The 21,724-nt window shown below is 39.4% G+C and overlaps 1 protein-coding gene across 8 annotated transcripts in view; it reads right to left on the minus strand.

Annotated features, from left to right (window-relative positions):
• LOC145451901 (baculoviral IAP repeat-containing protein 7-like) overlaps positions 1-8,705 on the minus strand; it is a 32,918-nt gene extending 24,213 nt beyond the window's left edge. For 7 of the 8 annotated variants that reach the window (XR_013919122.1, XR_013919121.1, XR_013919120.1 and 4 more), the window contains exons 1-7: positions 8,550-8,705; positions 8,239-8,325; positions 7,881-8,040; positions 7,440-7,596; positions 7,057-7,149; positions 4,997-5,082; positions 3,793-3,978 (exon numbers count right to left, since the gene is read on the minus strand). Coding sequence is in view for 5 of the 8 variants with exons in the window: in XM_080330124.1 (XP_080186250.1) it covers positions 3,793-3,978; positions 4,997-5,082; positions 7,057-7,149; positions 7,440-7,596; positions 7,881-8,040; positions 8,239-8,325; positions 8,550-8,583 (803 nt within the window). In the remaining 3 variants the exon portion in view is untranslated. The remainder of the gene's footprint in view (positions 1-3,792; positions 3,979-4,996; positions 5,083-7,056; positions 7,150-7,439; positions 7,597-7,880; positions 8,041-8,238; positions 8,326-8,549) is intronic. The other variant, XM_080330123.1, reaches the window with a different exon arrangement.
• Between the last annotated feature and the right edge of the window lie 13,019 nt (positions 8,706-21,724).

Here is a 21,724-nt window from a genome sequence, read left to right on the forward strand (position 1 = left end):
AGTTTGAAAGTGTTCTGGTTTCTGGTGTATTTTGGAGTTGATCTTAAAATACTCTGGTATATTGATGTTAAAACTGACTCCTCCATGTGTAGTATCATAGGCCGCTGCCTGTATGAAAAGGTCTCTTTAATATACTTTGCTATGTGTGTGAATTGAACTGATATTGTCTAGTATAAGTACAGATTCAGAATTTCATCATGTTCGACTTATAGCAGATTGGGGTTTATGTACAAGTAATAACATGAAAAAGATCCAAATCTGCTGTTGCTTGCAAGAAATGGCACTGTAGAGAAACTTTTCGAAGTGTTGATGGTTTTCCTTCTGGAATACTCCCAACTAAAGGACAAGTGAATGAGGGTATGCTCAACGTTGATCACTTTAGTTGTGATCGAACAACTGTCTTCAGTTGGGAGATTCCAGAAGGAAAACCATCAACACTTTGAAAAGTTTCTCCACAATGCAACTTCTTGCAAGCAACAACAGACTTGGATCTTTTTCCTGATAACAATATGTCAATTACTTGTAGTACTTGTACATATGATAAACCACAATCCGCTATAAGTAGAACATGATGAAATTCAGAATCTGTACTTATACTAGACAATATCAGTTCAATTCACACACATAGCAAAGTATATTACAGAGACCTTTTCATACAGGCAGCGGCCTATGATACTACACATGGAGGAGTCAGTTTTAACATCAATATACCAGAGTATTTTAAGACCAACTCCAAGATACACCAGAAACCAGAACACTTTCAAACTGAGTTATCATCACTTCTACTGGGAGACTTGAGGTTGACTATGAAAGTTCCAGAATACTCCAAAGATGAGTACATCAGCTTGAACAATATGTATAATATATAAAACAGTTTAACAATGTCTCAAGTGATATGAAAATCATCATTTTCAACAAAGCATACATGAATATATAAATTATATAGCTGATTTACTGCAACTGATTCACTTTTTTAATCTTGGCCTATCGTTTGTTGTAGAGTTGAACAGGAAGATACCCTTTTCACCAACTTCATATCATAAATCATCATATCATGTAATATGATGAAAGTTTAATCATTCTCTCTACTGATCAAAATTATGCTAGGTTGGTATAAAAATCAACTCATTGGTCCACCAAACAAGATTTTGCTGTTAAAGCAGCAATGTAACAAATTGTAACATGCAAATTGGCATTGCAAACTAGGTAAAATCAACCAACATTTTAATGGCGGTCTAAAAATCAATAATTGGCTTGTAACTTTTTTTCTGTACATTTTCAAGACAAAGTTCTGTTGAAGTGAGATAGAAACATGCTGCTTCCGCAGATTTTAAGCCCAATATCAGCTTTCTAGCATGAGCGGTTATCCAGATATGGCAAAATTAGCAATTTTTGGCTCGTTCGGTGAAATTACACGGCCACTAGAGGGCGCAAGAACCTGAAATTATGATAGAAGTAATTCATTTGAGATTTGGGACCAAATATCAAAGGCACTTTTTGAATTTCAAATTTTTCTTTTTTTCACTCCACCCTAGACTGCAAAGTTTAAATCTAGGATCACAGAATTATCATGGATTAATTTAAAATGACTCTCACGGAATCATGTGAAAGATGTGTTAAGATATGAACACAATTGACTCCACTATGCCAGTTCACTTTTGAATATGCCATGTTACGGCCTAGCAGAAACACAACACTGTGCCTCGTAGACACATTTACAGGCGGACAACTGCATACATAACCACGTTCGCCATTCGCGTGGATCACAAATTAGGGACAGCAAAAAAAATTGAGTGGCCTGACTTTGGGATGCTAATGTCTAAGAAACGTTGGGATCACGCTCTCCTCATCACGACTCCCTTACCAGTGCAATTATCAGTGTTCGTTTGGTATCAATCGTATTGTTTGCGCGGCTATTGTGACCTGTGGTGAGCACTGACCACAAGACTAAATAAGGATCAAGTCATCATATAAATACGGATGAAGCTATCATATAAATAAGAACGATATGACAATCATGTCTATTACAGTGAAACAGCCACATAGCATGTAAATGTGATAGCTGCATTTCCGGTAATATCTGCAGGAAATTAATTGCTACAAATACACGCAGTAGCCAGTAACGATAGTCTTACATGATAGGCTATTTGGCACACATCCCGACTGCAATAACATGTTAAATAAAAATGTCTGTTGCCATAGAAAGCACAAAGTCCAATTCAAATTATTTGCAAGACATCATCATAATTTGATGCAATATCACATAGAGATGGGGCAGGCTGGACAGTAGGGCTCTTCAAAAATGACTTTTTTTCTCAAATCCTGCTGGCTACTTGATGAAATTGTTAGGTTACCTGATTTAAGCCTACACACCAAATTTGGTTCAATTCAAACCAGTAGCCGCATTGCTACAGGAGAAGAAAGTTTCGATTTATCATATATAAATAAATGATAAAAAAATTGAAAATTTTCTGTTCGCCCCATGAATGTGTTACGTTGTCTATAGGAACGATGTTCACCAAATTTGGTTCAATTCCAACCAGTGGAAGGGGAGTTATTGCCGGCGAAAATTTTTGGATTTGAATAAAATAGTATTTACGGTGACCGATTCTTTGTTTATTTGTTATAGTTGTGCTCACCGTAAATACTATTATATTCAAATCAAAATTTTCCAATGCCAATAACTCCGCTTCCAATGGTTGGAATTGAACCAAATTTGGTGAAAATTGTTCCTATAGACAACCCAACACTTTCATGGGGTGTGCAGAAAAATTTCAAATTTTTTGTTATTTATTTTTATATAATAAATAGAAACTTTCTTCTCCTGTAGCAATGCGACTACTGGTTGGAATTGAACCAAATTTGGTGTGTAGGCTTAAAATAGGTAACCTAACAATTTTATCAAGTAGCCATCAGGATTTGAGAAAAAAGGTCATTTTTGAAGAGCCCTACTGGACAGTGACTGGAATCCAACTCGTGCTCAAATCTTGGCTGGCATTGAAACATCCACTGTTGCCATGAATACAGAAATACATGTCTTATCATTAGCGCCATTTCTTGACATTGCAAAAAAGGTCAAAAATTTTGTCAAAATTGTAGCGTTAGGTCAACAACTGCTGCTGTTGAACATTCTTTCTCCATTCTTGGCACTTGGCTACTTAGTAATGACTAAGGACAGACATTTTCTACCCGAGAATATAGAAAGATTCTTCTGTTGTACTACAACAAATATTATTTATTTCTATCATACTGTGTGATGTAACTACTGGAATTCTTCATAGGTCCAGATTTGGTCAAATAAAGTTTTTTCATGTAAAAATGTGTCAGTTTTCAACTCAATAAGTTTTTTCAAGCCTAACTACTTCGTAAGGATAGACATTAGACAGTTTCAACTAGAAATGATGATAACTAGTACGATTCTAACATTATGTGCAAAAACGCCTAATTCACATACACGAGGGCAGAATTTTATCAAAATTAAGTTTTTGAAAAATGTCAAAATTTCCATTTTATAGGTCAGAAAAAATCACCCTACCTATCATGTATTCCGGCGTTCGGCTAAACTATTGAAAGTAAATAGAAAATTTAGCACATGCATTTTGTGAGTATTCCTGTCAGGCACAAATTTCATGTGGTCCGTCAACCTTACGAACAAGATTTTGTCATGGCAAAATTCATTCAGTCACAATAAATCTTCTTGTTTATAATGTTGCAGGTAGATCATGAAGAAACAAACAGAGAGAACCCATGAAACGTGGTTAAGGTTATGGACACAAACAAGAGATTACGTACGTGCATTGCGGAAAGTGCTTAGCGTGCTGTTCAGCCACGTTATCACCAGGAGCCCAGTTTCTTAAAACGCCCGCACAGAAGATGCACTGCGTTCGATCCAGATTGCCGAGATAAAATAGCCCGTTCTCGGCCAAGTTTGGCGGCAAATGAGGCGCAGGATAACTCGGCCATTTTTGATACGTTTTCCTAAAAAAAAGATATAAATCACAATCACATGTGCGTGAGGCACGTCTACGGCTACTAGGGTGATAATAGAAATAAAATTTCCCAGCTGCAGTTTATTTATTGCGATACATCATTGTTCCACTATCCGCGCTGTACGCAAAAACTACTTACTATGGGTGGGCACAATGATCCAGAGTACAAGTATCAATTGCAACGATACAAGTAACGAGACAATTTCTTCAAGTGCCATCCCAAAATTAGATAATGCCGCAACTAAGAATTAGTTTATCAATGAGATGTATCTTTTCGATATTTCTTCCCTTCAAATATTCAGCACAAGGCTACACAATACGCATCTTCACGGAGGTGTCAATTCTGTAAATGATTCGATTCACAACATTGTCACAAAGAGCAGAATGATAGTTATGGTTATGAAAAACGATATGGTTCTTCATGATAAGGAGCTGATGTCATTTTCTTTGTCTGGCCAAACAATATATTTCATTGGTTTTACATAAAGGTACGTATTGCAATTGTCTTACTATATGCGACGACATAATTAGTTCTCGAAAACTTGACTTGAAGCTTAATTCCGGACTTGGGATCGAATCTGTCAGGTACCTACTGTTAATGCGTCAATAAAAAATATCAATCTAAGTATAAAAGACATAGTGCATGATTATGATATGTCATTATTATAAGCCCCAAGTCCTTAGTCTGTGTGTATATAATGCAGAACAGCACAGACTGGAGATCGATCAATAGGCGATCAATACTAGCCTTGCATTAAATGCACTGGGATTGCCGAGAAAGCTATGCTGCTATGATTGAATGGAGGCTTAATGATCCATAATATTATATATTGAAATATCCCACTGAAAAACGAAGGTATTGATTTGGGGGTAACACTTGGCATAAAGGTCTGAATCCGGTCAGCGACCAGAATTGAGTTTGACATGCCTGGTAAATGCTACTTGAGCGAGTTCACGATCACAAATTACAGTTTTGATCAGGAACCTGATGAGATGTATCCTCATACCTCCGGTTATCTTCATGAGAAAGATCCATGCTCTTGAGGAGTTGCTCGTGCTCTGCATCATGAATGCTCGCAAACGTAAATTCTCGCTAGTAATAGGAATAACATGTCTCAGGCATGTAGCCGGCCGAAAGAAAAGGGGGGGGGGGGAGAGGAGGGATATTTAGCCTACAAATGCCAATGCAACAAAGATCAGACAATCTTGCTCAATACGCATAAATACCATAATTTTCCATGTATAGTACGCCCCCATGTATAATACGCACCCTGAAAATGGCGATGTAGATTCTGGGAAAAAGCCTGTACTCAACCCATGTATAGTATGCAGCCTGCATTCACTGTACATAAATAGTAGCCTACCTGCGTAAATGTCGATTATACAAGCTTCATGTGTTGACAAACTTGCGCATACAAGTAACCAGAGATGGTTATGTTTTAGCATCCGATGTCATTCTGTTTTGCATCATGACATAACGATCGCTAAGCATTATACGCTCAACGGCATTGTCTCTAAACAACGATTGTAGATAACACCCACTACCTGCGACCTGACCCTAAAATGCTGGTCAGTGATGTTATCTCGCGCACGAGGCCTGTTGTAGATGTGATTGTTCGTTCAGGCCCGTAGTTGCAGCGATCAATGACCTAATTCCACTCGCTGACCTAATTCCACTCGGGTACAAACAGGAAACCAACTCAGCAGATCGCGAAACCAACTCAGCAGATCGCGTGCTGTTGTGCAGCGCAGACAAACCTCACTAATTGCCAACACGCATAGTTGAACTGATGTAGGTAATGCAGTTTCACAGGCTACATTAATATATATGGCTTTGGGATTTTTTTGATTTGATTTAGTACATGAACTCAATATTCAGTTGACAAACAAAATTAGACATGTCTTTCAGTCTAATGTTTTAATGAAGCACTCTGGTATCTCCCAATATTCCAAATTGAAGACAACTTTAAATTGTGAGCGACTGAAACTTGCAACAATGGTAATGTCTGATACTTGCGAGTTGTGACTTGTGCAGTGCAACAAGCAATTGCATATCCAGATACAACAGATTGCCTTAAGCGGCAAGCCATTTCCTAATAGTTTCTTGGTACCCAATATTGGTTCGTTAAAAGTAGCATACGATTTGGCTTTAGCTTGTCAACTTGTCACTTGCCACCTAAGCAACGGGTAACAGTAGAGCTGGAAACTATGTTTCTAAAAGTGTCTGAATATTAATTCTGAACTTCAATCGAAAAGAAATTAGGACACGATTCACACAACATCATAAGAGCTAAATTATACTTAACAGTGTAATTTTTGTACACAATCAAATGAAAATGCTGTTTAGTTTACTACAAGTCACGATGTTTTAAAATATTAAACGACATCAAACAGCGATGTAGCTGGATTTCTATTTTTGAGACCACAGATCCTGGAAGCATTGATTCATTAACAGAGAATATAATGACAAGAAATATATTCGTTTTAACATGCGGGATATTAACATTAAACAAATTTTGATCATTACTCAACTTTGAAACAGTAAAACGATGAGTAAGGGTTGTATATTCAAAGTACACGAAGCGTGGCGAAAGCTAGGCTAGGCTACGTCATAATAAGCCTACCCACCGCTTCAATTAGGCTCACATACTTTACAAAAGCACGTGCCGTGTACCACGCCTATAATCAACTTCCTCAAAAAGAGTTACTCTCAATACATTGCGTACTTTACAGGTTAATAGTCAACGCTTTGTTTAAAGAGTACTCTTACACACGGAAAGCGCCACGCTCGACTGCCTAATAAGTGTTTACGGAGCGTAATAAGCCTAGCTGAGGCTTGGATCACGTGAAACAACAACAGCACTATGCTAGGCCCGTTACAGTTTAGAACCGCTATGTTATGCTGCCTATGAGTGCATTTGGAAGAGTTCAAATTGGGCAGCTCGTGCATCAAAGTAACTAACACAAATGACGTAAAACAAAATGGCGGACAGAAGGAACCAAACCGATTACGTAATCCTGCTATAATTATGTAGATAAAATGGAGAACTTCCAAACATTGGCCTACCTGTCTGTTATGCTGCCGTGAAGGAGCAATATTCACCTGTCTGATTCCCGAGACTACGTCACCCATTCGCCGATTACTGTCAGTAGTGCGACCCTTGAAAATAAAACAATCATTTCAAGATAAGAAACATATATCAACACAGTTGAACTAACCACAGTTGCACGCTAGGAAAGAAGTAAGTATTTGCATTATTCAGGGCAAATTCTATATGGCAAACATATATTTATCAGAAAACGGACTGCCGATAAAGAAAATGTAGGTCTGTTGGATTGCCGAACCTGTTTTAAAACGTGATTTCAGAGCGATGCACTAGGTATGATCAGTTTAAAAATTCGTGCAGGCTTAGCAGCAAATTTCGACAAGCAACGAATTACTGTACTCACCAGATTCAAATAATTGCCCAGAGTAAGGGACAAGAAATCAGATCTGACATTCGATGGATCCCCCTGGTTTGTGGCAATCATCAGACACTGACTTTTATGCCAACGATGCGATGTTACATCATCCCCAAGCATCCACTCTTGCGCAGTCATTCCACAACTGCACAATAGAAAATACAACAAACAACAAATATGATCAAATATGACAAATCGAGCTACCACTAATGCATAATTTTATTTCAGGCGGTCCTGTGATGCCAGAATCACTAAAAATTGAGGATTCTAACAGTGTGCGATACTCGGCAAGCACATGAAAATGTTCGTCTGAAACAAAATGGCTTTAAAATATACTGAGGAAATCTCTACCGGGTTTTGAAGTATCAACAGTAACATACGGGAAATACTTGTGTTAAAAGTTGACATAATCGTAATGTATGAACATACCTAAAACACTTGACTCTATCCCGATATCCTGTGTAGTAAAACCCCATCTTTGCCAGGTTAACGGGTGACACTGGTGAGTTGGGCGGATATTTTGCGAATGTTCCGATCCGATACTCCTCCCTCCAGTATTCTCCACCAGGTATATAAACACACTCCTGGCCTGGCAGGTAAGTCAAGACTGCATTACATGGCACGTGATTCGGCTTTCATCATTCAATAACAATAGAACCAACAAGTCAACACACAAAACTGGTTCACATGTTCAAGCACTCTAGCGTCGAAAAATCATATAAACTGAAACGCATGTGCAAAAGTAGCCCAGCTCGTTCGATAAAGACTCGAAATGTAATCTATTTACCTGGAGCATCCCGATCTCTTTTCATAGCTATCCCATCGCTTACAATTGCGCTAGCTCTTGAAAAAAATCTTGGAGGCGAAGGCCGGACTGTAAAGTCAGACAAAAGAAAAATGTGTTAGATTTTCCATTCCCAATTGTGCTGCATGAAGGATCAAGACTTCTGGTCTTCCATCATTGAATTCGGTATACAAAAATGACATCCTACTCAGAGAATGGTCCGGCATACTTGTAAATTTCAGCAGAAACGAAGTACCGGTAACTCAAGTGATCGTTGGTTAAAGGATACTGCGTAAAACTGACATGAGCCTAACCTGCGTGTTGCTGAGCAGCAATCGAGGGGATCATGATTCAACTTTGGTAGTATTTTTACAGCAGCCCGGCCAGATACGCAACACAAGCTACGCTTTATCGATGGCTGTAGAAAAAATTCAAAATAAATCTCGCTACTTTCGAAATAAATCAGAAAAGCGTCATAGTCAGAACGACCACTGTCTTACAAATCGGGTGCCCAGTTCTGACAGGTGTCATGACTTCATATTAGCTTGAAAGTTAGCGAGCACTCATAGAATATGTTATGGAGCTTGAATAAATGAATACCGGTAGGTCTAAACATCAAAATATACTGCAAAGAGCGAAACAAACTTACTATTATATAGTTATGGGCTGGCCCTAGTAAAGTCGTGTCATTTTTAATTCACCACCGAGTCATGTTTGAGTCCGAGTACATGTCAAAATGTTCACTGTTCAGTCTGAAGTTCAATTAATTTATGTGTAATAACGGTGTATACTTTTTACAACTCTTGGGTGACATCAAATGTCTCGCGTTGGCTTTACTTCAAACATGTTTGTACAGATAGGTAACAGACCCTACACATGAGAACGACTGTAAAAATATTCCACTTGAATTGAGTCATATCGAATGTCTGGAGTCACATAACTTGGTCGAGACATTCGCAAGGACTCCATACACAAAGTTTAGGAAATGACTTGAGTCAAGTCGAGTCACAAAAATATTGCGACTCTAGTTAAAACCATGGGGTCTGGGTCATGCACTTGACGCTGGGTTTCATCTGTCAATCAACTATCGGCGGTCATATTTATACCTGCATAGGACACTCAATGCGCAATAACATACGCAAGACAACCAGGGTTGTAATGACTGGAGAAGAGTCATGACTCGACTCGGGTCACGATTTTCGGATGTCATTTCCTCAAAATGCAGAAATGACTCGACTTAGACTCTAGTCATTGCGCATGACTCGAACCAAGTCATACGACTCGAGACACAGACGGCCAAGACCGACATTTCATTGAAATTTTGAAGAATAGTAAAATAACCACACTATTGGGATTTCGTCCATTGGTACTGGTACTTGAAAATGCGACTTGAAACTGCTAAAAGGGAGGAAAATTAGTATATTACAAATGCAAACCATTCTATATCACCAAATAAAGTTATAAAAAGTGGGTTCAACGAAACTTCAACTGGAAACTAAGTATACAACAGCTCAACACAATGACTTGGACTCGAGTCATAATGCCATGACTCGGACTCGACCCTCTGCTCGCCGACTTGGACTTGACTCGGTGGTGAATTGAAAATGACTCGAGTCAAAACAATAAGTGAGATTGACTTGAATTCTTGTGACTTGGTTACAACCCTGCAAGACACCCAATCTAAAATGCGATACACCATGAATGATCGGAGGACAGCAGGATGGTCTCTCAATTTAAGTCAGGGTTATCAACCATGTCATGAGGTTCTGCGTCAGAAGAAAATTTGACTCGAGTCATTTCCAATTCACCACTGGGTCAAGTCCAAGTCAGGGAGCAACACGTGGAGTCTGAGATGAGTCATATGTGTTAAGACTTGAGTCCAAGTCAGTGTATATACTGTTCAGTAACGAGTTCAAGTCAGGTTTAACTCACTTCTGTGAAACTCTTTGGTGATATCAAAGGTCTCGGATTCATAATTAACTCATTTTTCTCACTCTAACCATGTTTATTCAAACAGTGAAGTCGTATGACTTGGTCGAGTCATACTCAGTGACTTGAGTACAGCTCGAGTCAATACGCAAATTGACTCAAGTCAAGTCAATATAACTTGTAAAAATCGAGCCAATGAAAAACTACGACTCGTGTCGACTCATGACTTGAGTCATTACAACCCTGATCTAGCTCCACATGGCCTATAGTGCCCAAGAAGAGCACTATTGACGACTTATGGAATACATATACTAACGCACCACGTCCATATATGTTGTATAAATTTTTACAGCTTCTTGGAGGTACAGAACTTCAATATACAATTGAATAGTATATTCATATTGAAATAAACCCGAATATTTTCGGCTGACACTCGTCAGTGGTAATCGTCATTCGTCAGCAACTAGTATGAATTCAAAAGAACATCGTATATCAACAATCGTATCACAATAGTATGGATAAATTTTAGAAAAAGATCAAGGTGATATCGAACGTTCCTGTGCAATACCGAATGCTATGTTTGCGTTTTCATCTGTATAACGATTTTTCTTGTTTGTTTTCTATTTCGGTTGCATGAAATGAAACTTTACATATAGATCTCTCTCTCTCTCAATGCAACTATGTTTGATCGCGATATTTAGGCTGTCTTTGACGTTGTCCACGCCCTTTTCATTCGCTTTCTTGTATACGTCGTTCCTCGAGTCTTTTTCGTTCCCCTGAGTTTTTTTACGGAAAACGCAAGGAAGTAGACCAGACGAAACGAAATAACGTGCTGCTGCTGCTGCAGTCCCGCGAGCCCACGCCATTCCAGAGATGAGCGGATTTGAAATTTCTATATCCTAATCCAATCCAATTCGGAAGCTTTAAATCCTAATCAAACTTAGCGAGAGAGTGAGAGAGTCTTTATTTTTTCATTCAATTAAAATACATAATAAACTGAGGGAAATGATGGTGGTAAGCAATATCTAAGATCTGAGCGTAATCCGTCATAAGAGTGTAAATTTGTGGTAAGGAGATAACATTAATATTAATAATATGGATATTTTAGCGCGTGACTGCGCCAAACTTCTGCAAAAACTATCCCAACGTAAGCACTGAGCGCTCTAGGGTACCCAATGTATATCAATGATATATATATAATGTATATATATCATTGAGGTACCTCATAAATAAAAACTATTTAGCAGAAAATTTATAAATCGCACTATGGCGAGATCACGCCTAACACGAGGCTTGAACGAAAAATCAAAACTATTTGAATTATCGGCGCTAGCTAAATTTTCGGTGTTTCCTGTATGCAACATCTACACGTCACGTTCGTTATCGCGGGAAACAGGAAAAGGTTTCAGGTAATGGAAATTGAGTGGAACAAATTTTTGTTTTTCATCTAAACATGCCGTAGTCAGGCGGCAAAAATACGAATCTTCCCGCGGCATGGAAATTGTGACACGTAAGTCATAACGTGTCTTTGACGTAGTACGTCCACGTGGTAACGACTGTTTTACGCCCATGGCTGAAATCGGTGAGATAAAATAAGGCGCTTTTAAGGCCAATGCAAAATCATCCTCACGAAACAGTCTCGTGTAAAATTAGGGTTACCATATTTTGGGAATCTGAAAAGAGGACACTTTTTCAGAATTTTCAGACTTGCAAAACCGGTGGAAAATCCTGAAAAAATGCTAAATTTTTCTCACTTCGTAGCCGGTTGACTAAAAAAAAGGTCAACTTTCTCGCTCGGCGCCCAAAATACAGTTTGTCCTTTCACATTTTCAGGTGGTTGACTAAAAAGAGAAGTCATCTCCGGCTCAGCTCCCGAAATACCCGCCCGAGCGTTACTTCGGTGCTGATTTACGGCGTCTCAGTCGATTTTTGCCGTAAATTTCACCTAAGTTCTCAAAAAATAGGACAAAATCTCAAAAAAGAGGACAAAAAGGCGTCCTCCGAGGACGCTTTCAAAAAAGTCCAAAAAGAGGACAAATCCTCTTAAAAGAGGACGTATGGTAAGTGGTAACCCTATGTAAATGGGTCCTGTAAAACGAAAGATCGAAAAGAAAGTTATACATAATATACACCCGAGCGGACAGAGCCAGGCCGCATCAAATGCAGAGATGCTGTCTAGTGTCTACAAACTGTACAGCAGAGATAGGCATTGATTGGGATTAGGATATGAAAAAACAGGATTTGTGAAATTTTGTCGGATGTGGACTGGATTAGAGATTTTTTCTGAACGGATTAGGATTTGGATTGGATTAAATGATTTTAAGGGAGATTGCTTGGTCGTGTGGCGAATGGCCACAAACTTTATTCAGATCAGTTATTAATGTACTTATGGTACGCCACACTATAGTACACTCGGTGCCAATCAGCATGAGAGGTGCAGCCCTAAGCCAAGTCATCTTAAATCAAGAAAACTTTCCAATTCCCCTCTTTATACAATTTAATACTATTCAATTGTATATTGAAGTTCTGTACCTCCAAGAAGCTCTTGCATAAATTAGCATTTTTTCTAAATTTCAAGTTGGAATCGGAGTAGGATTTGACATGGACTTGAATATTTAAAAGTTCTGGATTAGAATTTGCATTCAAAGCTTCAGATTTGGATTGGATTAGGACATAGAAATTCCAAATCCGCTCATCTCTGGTATACAGATTCAACCGCGACTACAAATTTCGAGTCTGTACTGGTGCAGTAAAATTCATAGAATAATAAATATCAATCCATTGACATGAGAGCACATCGCTACATCGGCGTGTTTCTTTAATGTTAGTGTGATGCCGGCACAAAATGCGCCTTCTCGCTGAAGACGTCAGCGAGCATTTGATGGATTTTAAAAGTTGTAATTCTTTCCGAATTCCACTGAGAGCCATTTTGAAAGCCGTGAATTGCTAAACCTACTTGCAGCATCGTCCGAAATATATTAGAAGATCTCACCCAGGAGAACAGGATCCCGGGTTAAGTTGCCAGTCAGCTAAACCTAATGCTTTGGTTAGCTCGTCATGATCATTGAAGCATAGCTGATTAACGAATCAAGAGCCGTGATTTCGTGATTACTAGTCTACTCGCCGTTCTATGGTCGCTGGCACGCCCACTCTACAGCAGCTACTTTCAAACGCTTTTAGACGAATATTTACGACTTTCCTGTGAGCTTATTGTAGGCGCATTGACGTTTTTTATAGGGTTACCACTTACCATATGTCCTCCTTTAGGAGGATTTGTCCTCCTTCTCAGGTTTTTGAAAATGTCCTCCGATGATGCCTAAATGTCCTCTATTTCTGATTTGGTAAAAAGTGTCCTCTTTTTCCGATTCCGGAGCTACTTTTCAAACAACCGGATCCAGCTCCGGCTCCACTTGAATTTTATTTTGAGCTCCGGCTCCGCTGAAAATGCACGGCTCCGGGGCTATGGCTCCTTGCCCCGGCTCCGAAGCCCTGATTATAAGGCAATTCGCGGATATTTGCGGTAATTCATTCCAGATGATAGGTCCTCCTGACTCCTCCTGCGTAGTCGCTAGATCTCCTAGTTAGGTTGCTATTGGGTGGGGGTAAGTAAATATTTCCCTTTGGCGAGGATCTCGTGTAATGGGAGTGTAGGCTACATTTTTAGCAGGCGCGAAAAAGTCATCAAACACAGTAGGGAACTATTGGAAAATATTTGTGTATAACTGTTGATACTTCGAAGCGATGTAGTTAGTCAACTCGCAAAATTCGAATTCCACTTAGAAAGCCCTACGTCTTATGCCTAATTCTGTGAAAATAAATAAAACGCTTAGCGAGTGCCAAAATGCGTGAAAATAACTTTGATAGGACGAGAAACTTTGTCGCCATTTGCCACAGGACATCAATCACTTTTTTTTTTATATCGCCTAGGCCAGGTGGGTATCTGATAGCGAAGACTACTCCAAATTGTCTCGACACCTTCCCATCTTTCACTGCATCATAGCCTCATAAAGGCTATGATTGTATTGCAGTTGCAGTGTATTGAAATGATGAAATTATTAGTAATAATTAGAATTGAATCTTCTGAAAATCGGTAAATCCAATCCTAATCCTAATCAATTATTAAAAAATCTCAAATCCTAATCCAATCCCAATCCGCCAAATTTCACAAATCTGGTTTTCCCATATGCTAATCCTAATCCATGCTCATCTCTGTGTCAGACCTCAGTTGTGCCAGAGATTGTCGGATTCCCAAATTTGTAATCCAAATCCATCATAGGCTCCGGCTGTGAATTTGAAATTCAGAGTCCCAAAATATCCCGCCCATATCATACTATTTTTTCATATTTTAGTGGAAAAATCCCGCTAAAATCCGAGCTGCAAAGCAAATTCAAATTTCGGATCCAGTCAGGCTACAATACATGACACAACCAGTGGCAGTAAATTGAAATTCAAAGAATTTGGATCTCGATGTTGAGATTACCTCAACTATCGAATGTGACCATATCGACGATAGAACCATAGAATCCTATATGGCAGTGGTCGGGAACCTATCGCTCACGAGACATATATGGCTCTTTTGGGCTCTTTGCTAATGGCTTGGCTCTTTGCCAAATATTTATTTTTGTATTGAATTGATCAATAGGCCTATTGCACCAACTTGTTAGTAAATTTTCATCACGACCAGAATAATTATTCTCGTAGCAGTATAAACATGATTTTCGGTAGTAAAGACAATATAATACCGTATTCAGGTTTAGGGGCTCGGACCCCTCTTTTCAAAATCCCCAAATTTCAGTTACTGTCGCGCCGGCGACTAATATCATTCGCAAATTCGATGTACCCGACTCGAAATATTGGATTGCACGATACGTTGATTTATCAAAGAGATGAATAGCAGACATGACGACGCCCATTTGACAGTGCATTTTTCAAATACACATTATCTTCCTGATCTACGGCGCGAAATGAACTGTCGTGGTCGTTATACATCCACACTTACAACGTTACAAACTCGAATTACAAACAATGCCGTAGCTATCCAAGTTCTTGATTGGTAAGTATAGCTCTGTACACCAGCGATAAAATGTAAGCGTGCAGCGCGACGTTTTCTGTTACCCCCTAATACTTCGAGAAGGCCCTGTGGATATGAAGCCTAAATCATACTACGTGAGCAGAGAGAGGAAAAAAAATGATAGCAATTTATATGCAATTCCCGTTCATATCTTGACCGACTCAATCATGAAATATAGAAATTTCTCTTGCTTTGCGCGTTTAGGCGAGAAGAGCTGAATCACTAAATGGGCGCCCAATGTAGATGATATGTAGCGATAAACAGCATGTAGCCTGAGGGGGTAGGTTTATCACCCTATAGGGGGCCCAACACCAACGTTTTTTTTTGTGTGTGGGGGGGGGGGGGAATCTGACGAAGTGCTGTTACGGCCCTGGCTATAATGCGTCCTGATAATGCTAATAAACCAATGACGATGATGATCTAGTTTACGTCTGACATTGCGTGTTTGCATAATCACTGTAGGGGACGATACCCTTGTGTTCCGATACCTGACTATTTTGCATCCCTGACGTAGTCTTGGCGTGATAGTTTTTATGCAGAGAGAAACCTGGATGATCTAGTTTACGTCTGACATTGCGTGTTTGCATAATCACTGTAGGGGACGATACCCTTGTGTTCCGATACCTGACTATTTTGCATCCCTGACGTAGTCTTGGCGTGATAGTTTTTATGCAGAGAGAAACCTGGATGATAAAGCTGATAATTGAGTGATACAGTTGATACCTGAGTGACAGCCTACTAGACTATTTCTCGCATCTCAGACCATGGCCTACTAAAAACACGGCCTTACAGTCTGCCTATAGACCTGAAAATTAAGAGGCCTAAAGTCTGAAAAAGTGTAAATCTCGCGGGAATACCTACGCAGATGGTAAGTAGCGCGTCAGGCAAAACTGCAATGGATTCTGAATACGATTTATTGTGTTGAGATGATAGAATATCGTTTTAATACGAAAACAATCATTTTAGTCCCATAAGAGCTGTTAGTCAGGTGCAGAATCCACGGATATCACTGCCAAAACTCTTGCGGATGGATACAGTTGAAGTTGTTGTTGTCGAAGGCAAGACATTTTCAGTTGTTCGGGTTGAGCCGTGTGGTGCTGTTCGTCGCATTGCACTTGTTTCTTTCTATATCTAGAGTATATTCACGAGCTGAGGGTCAGTATTATCACTTGATAGGTTAGTTAGCAATCAGGTTACGGTTCCTCGACAGTGCCAGTGGTTCAAGTACGAAGAACGTCGTGTTCGAACGGCCGCCAGTAGTATCATGATCTGCTAGTTCTCTAACATAGTCTTGGATACGGTAGTCAATTTTGACGAATCGTGTAACTGGTAGCGTTGGTTCTAAGACGTTCAATATTTTGAAGGCGTGTTCATTGTAACTGCTTTTATATAATTTCATTAATTGTTGCAAGGCTTGGACAGGGTGCTGTGCCAGAATGCTATTTTACTTCAGTGATCTATCATTTGTTAATACCCATTTTCCAGTGTAGTTAATAGGCGATGGTTCTTAAGTGTTGCGTGGTGGGGTGTACTTCTGAGAGATATAACTTCTGAGAGATATAACTTGTGGAGTGCCACAAGGCTCAGTCCTTGGACCGACTTTTTTCCTCATTTATATTAACGACATTGTTAATGCATCTTTATTCCGCACAACGCTATTTGCTGATGATACTCACCTCTTCATAACCTCCAACACTTTCGATGATCTGCATGCATCTGTGAATAGGGAACTCCCAAAAGTGTCGAGATGGCTGCAAGCAAACAAACTAAGTTTGAATGCAGATAAGACCGAGATTCTCGTTTTAAATAATGCCAGTCATAATTTCACTGTGAACATCAATCATAAACAAATCTCAATATGTGACTCAGCAAAATATCTCGGCGTCACCATTGATTCGAAATTGTCTTGGAAGCAGCATATTGAATGCACAATATCAAAACTAGCTCGGTGTGTGGGAATAATGACCCGTCTCCAATCTTTGGTTTCCAGATCAGTACTACGAACCATCTACTTCTCTCTTTTCCACTCGCATCTGCAGTATGGAATCGTAGTATGGGGAAATGCATGTACAACATTTTTGTGCAGAATTCGAACCCTGCAAAACCGTGCGATACGGCTGATCTCATCTGTACCTTTACGTACCAATTTATCGCCTTACTACCGTAAGCATCGAATTTTGCGAGTTGATGAACTGTATCGCTTCGAAGTATCAAAAGTTGTTCACAAGTATTTTTCCAATAGTCTGCCTCCTGTGTTTGATGACTTTTTCATACCTGCTAAACATGTCCATTCCCATTACACGAGATCTTCGTCTAAAGGAAACGTCTACTTACCCCAACCCAATAGCAACCTAACTAAGAGATCTATCGACTACTCGGGACCTATCATCTGGAATGCATTACCATCACATATCCGTGAATTGCCTTATAATAGATTCAAAAAAGCCCTACTTGATCACCTCTTGTCGTTACACTAACACTGTTGCCCTACCTCGCCCAGACATTGCTTCATTGATCATTTGCTACCATTGTTTAATTTTTTTTTCTATTTTCTTTTCCTAACTAAACATTTCTTACAGCCAGACTGTTCTGAGTCAAGTGTACCTGTTTGATGCTGGTGTGATCAGACTAGATGACCTTCATGGTCTTATCGATCATTCCTATCTAATACCGAATACTGTGCACGCATATTTTCTGTACCACCATCACTGCCGTTTGTTATGTATTTTGGTTCGATGAAAATAAAGACTCTCTCTCTCTCTTTCTGGATATACTACTCACAAATCTAGCAAAGTCTCAACTTTCCGTTTTCCCCTTAAAAATACGGAACTGAGTGGTGCATGGATACATTTTGTTAATCGTGCTCACTGGATGCCGACCAAATATTCGGTCGTGTGTATCAAACACTTCAAAGACCGTTATGTTATGCATGGGAAACGTAAAACATTACGTTAGAAATTGAATCCCGTGCCTACGATTTGTTCTTCAGCACAGCGAGCACTTCCGTCAACTCTGCCCAGTAAATTAACAACACGGCCACCTCCGCGAGATCGATCACAACAACCAGATCAGTTGAAGGATTTCAATGCGTCTGATACGGTCAAGGGGTTTGAAGAGATTGATGCCGGTCTTGCCCCTCCCAAGTATATATTTCATAAAGCAGGGGATCAGCATGTTATATACTCTGAGCTGTGTTTTGAAGGCTTTCCGAAAATCAAGAATGCCATAATAATTGACAGTCAACTGAGGGTGCAGCTGCAACATAATGGAATACCTGTGCCTTTGCCTACATGGTTTCGCACAGGAAGAAATACTCTGCTCAAAAGGAAATGCGAGCTACTAAACTTCCCAAGCTATTTGGATAGTCTAACTGATCCGGATCCCGAAGTAGATATTTTAGAGGAGCTGCGTAATCTAAAATACCGCAAGGCTGGCAATACTCTGGCAATATGATCCGGTACTGCTTGCTTTTACGTTCTATTTCTTGCCAAGCGTACAAGACACTTTTGGAAATGTTCCCTATGCCATCTCTGAGCTGTTTGCAGAACAAGACTAAACGGACAATTGATTTTTCAAAGGCCATACAGCTACTGAAATCGAATGGGGAAATTTCTGAGGATGTTATCGTGATGGTGGATGAAATGTATTTGCAAAAAGGTGTGCAATATCATGGTGGCGAATATTATGGTGCTGATGAAGAAGGAAATCTTTACAAAGGCATCATAGTGATTATGATCAAGGGACTTAAAAAATCGTTTCCTTTAGTCCTACAAATTCTACCAGAAACACAAATTAAAGGTGCCTGGTTGGCGCAAAAGCTGTCTGATTGCATCACGAAAATCTCGGATCTTGGATTTAATACAAGAGGTATTGTTTCTGACAACCACAGTACCAACGTTCGAGCTTTCAATATACTGTCATCGCGGTATGGATCGAACTCCGAGTTGTTCATCAATCATCCAAGTTGCAAGACAAAAATCTATCTATTTTATGACAACGTTCATTTGGTGAAGAACGTTCGCAACAATCTACTGAATGCTAGGAGATTTTCCTTTCCATCATTCTATATTAAAGGTGGCAATATATCCAAAATGGGCCCTGCTTGTTATATTGCATGGCAAGACTTGCATCATATTCATGAACAGGATCAACAATTGGAGTGTAATTTGCGAATGGCTCCAAAGCTAACAAAAAAAGCACTACATCCTGGCAACAACAAGCAGAACGTGAACCTGGCACTGGCTATCTTTGATGAAAAAACCATAGCAGCTTTACTGTATTTACTGTCAGAAGGATACGAGTATGTCATGATGGGTAAATTTCAAACAGACCCCCTCGAGAGACGATTTTCTCGGTATCGACAAATGAGTGGTGGGAGGTTTCTGGTCAGCTTGCGGGAAGTGCTGTCAGCGGAGAAGATATTGATGTGCAGATCACTACTGAAGAGTGGCATAGAATTCTGGAATGAGGATGTGAAGATTGACAACGAATCAGTGTTTCACGAGTTTCAGAACGATGTTGAGATTTCGTGCAACGACTTTTCTGAAGTTGCTATTTCACCTGAAACAAAGGAGGTGGCATATTTTGTTGCAGGCTTCATTGCCAAATGTCTTAAAAGTCATACGGACTGCACCGAGTGTAGCTTATCCCTCATGACTGATGAACCCGAAGAGGAATGTGCTGAATATTTCGAGATGGTGGATAGGGGACGGTTGACTGTACCTGCCATTCAAGTGGCCCATTATGTATTTGATTCCTTCGCAGTTCTGGATTCGGCTAATCAGCTCACATCTAACCGTGGCCCTGTTCCTCTTCGCCGGGGAGCATTATGTGTGTTGAAAGTGGTGTTAGGTGAATCCCGAATTGGTTGCAATGCACATAGTGAAAATTGTACAAATGTCGCGTTCAAGAAAATTGTGAACATTTTTTACAATAATCTTCAAAAATTGGCGAATTCCTCACTCAGGGAAGACTCACTTCGCCAATTTAAAGGGAGGCAAAGGCAAAAGAAGTGATTATCCTGAAAGGCTGTGATATTTGTTTTCTAAGGATCTAATTCAAGAGTTTCTGCACCCATTTTTCTTTGATTGTGCAAATTTCGTTCCTAATTTTTTTTGTTATATATTGCTGCAATAGACTGTTTTTACAGAAGTGATTGGACAGAAGTGATTGTCCTGTAAGGCTGTGATATTTGTTTTCTAAGGATCTAATTCAAGAGTTTCTGCACCCATTTTTCTTTGATTGTGCAAATTTCGTTCCTAATTTTTTTTGTTATATATTGCTGCAATAGACTGTTTTTACAGAAGTGATTGGACAGAAGTGATTGTCCTGTAAGGCTGTGATATTTGTTGTCCTGTAAGGCTGTGATATTTGTTGTCCTGTAAGGCTGTGATATTTGTTTTCTAAAGATCTAATTCAAGAGTTTCTGCACCCATTTTTCTTTGATTGTGCAAATTTCGTTCCAAATTTTTTGTTATATATTGCTGCAATAGACTGTTTTTACAGAAGTGATTGGACAGAAGTGATTGTCCTGTAAGGCTGTGATATTTGTTTTCTAAGGATCTAATTCAAGAGTTTCTGCACCCATTTTTCTTTGATTGTGCAAATTTCGTTCCTAATTTTTTTTGTTATATATTGCTGCAATAGACTGTTTTTACATACATTCTGCTCCGGTATGTTAGTAGAGTACCAGAGACAGGTAGCATTATGACAATATCGCATTTTCTGACCAATTTAGCGCACAGCTGGTAAGGGTTGGAAAGTAGACTTTAGGCCTCTTAATTTTCAGGTCAATAGGCAGACTGTAAGGCCGTCTTTTTAGTAGGCCATGCTCAGAAATAGTATATAGGCTACGTGATACTTGCAGAGTGATACCTGGGTGAATCTCGGTACGGCTTGTCTTACATAACATGGGAGCAGCGATGATTCTATAAGTTAAAGTAATTAAAAAAATAATAATAAAAAAATCGAGAATTTTTTGAACACAAGACACCGATTCCGTACAGGTAGAGTGATACAGCTGATAGAACTGTGTTACCGCTGATACAGCGTTATATCCACAGGGTGATACAGCTGATACAGCTTTATATCCACAGGGTCATACATCTGATACAGCTTTATATCCACAGGGTGATACAGCTGATACAGCTTTATATCCACACGATGATACAGCTGATACAGCTTTATATCCACAGGGCCCTTCGAGAATCCGACCATAATTTAGATTTTCGGAATCAGTGGGACAGTTAGATTTGATTAATATCAGTTATATAACAAATTCTAGGCTATTTACGATGAGTTGCATTATCAATGGTGAAGCTTGGTCCGTCTGTGCCTTACCTCTCATTTTGCGCTATATTCCTGAACAATAAATATGCAAATTGTATTGTCCAAACTATTGTCATTCATGAACTTCGATAGAAAATACCAATACTAATTGAAGGTTTCACAATTTTCGTTCACTCATCCTGACGACAGGTAAGGTACTGG

The sequence above is a fragment of the Botryllus schlosseri genome, chromosome 12 (assembly GCF_051294905.1).
Source record: "Botryllus schlosseri isolate E-star chromosome 12, Bs_hap1, whole genome shotgun sequence".
NCBI classification, from domain to species: Eukaryota; Metazoa; Chordata; class Ascidiacea; order Stolidobranchia; family Styelidae; genus Botryllus; species Botryllus schlosseri.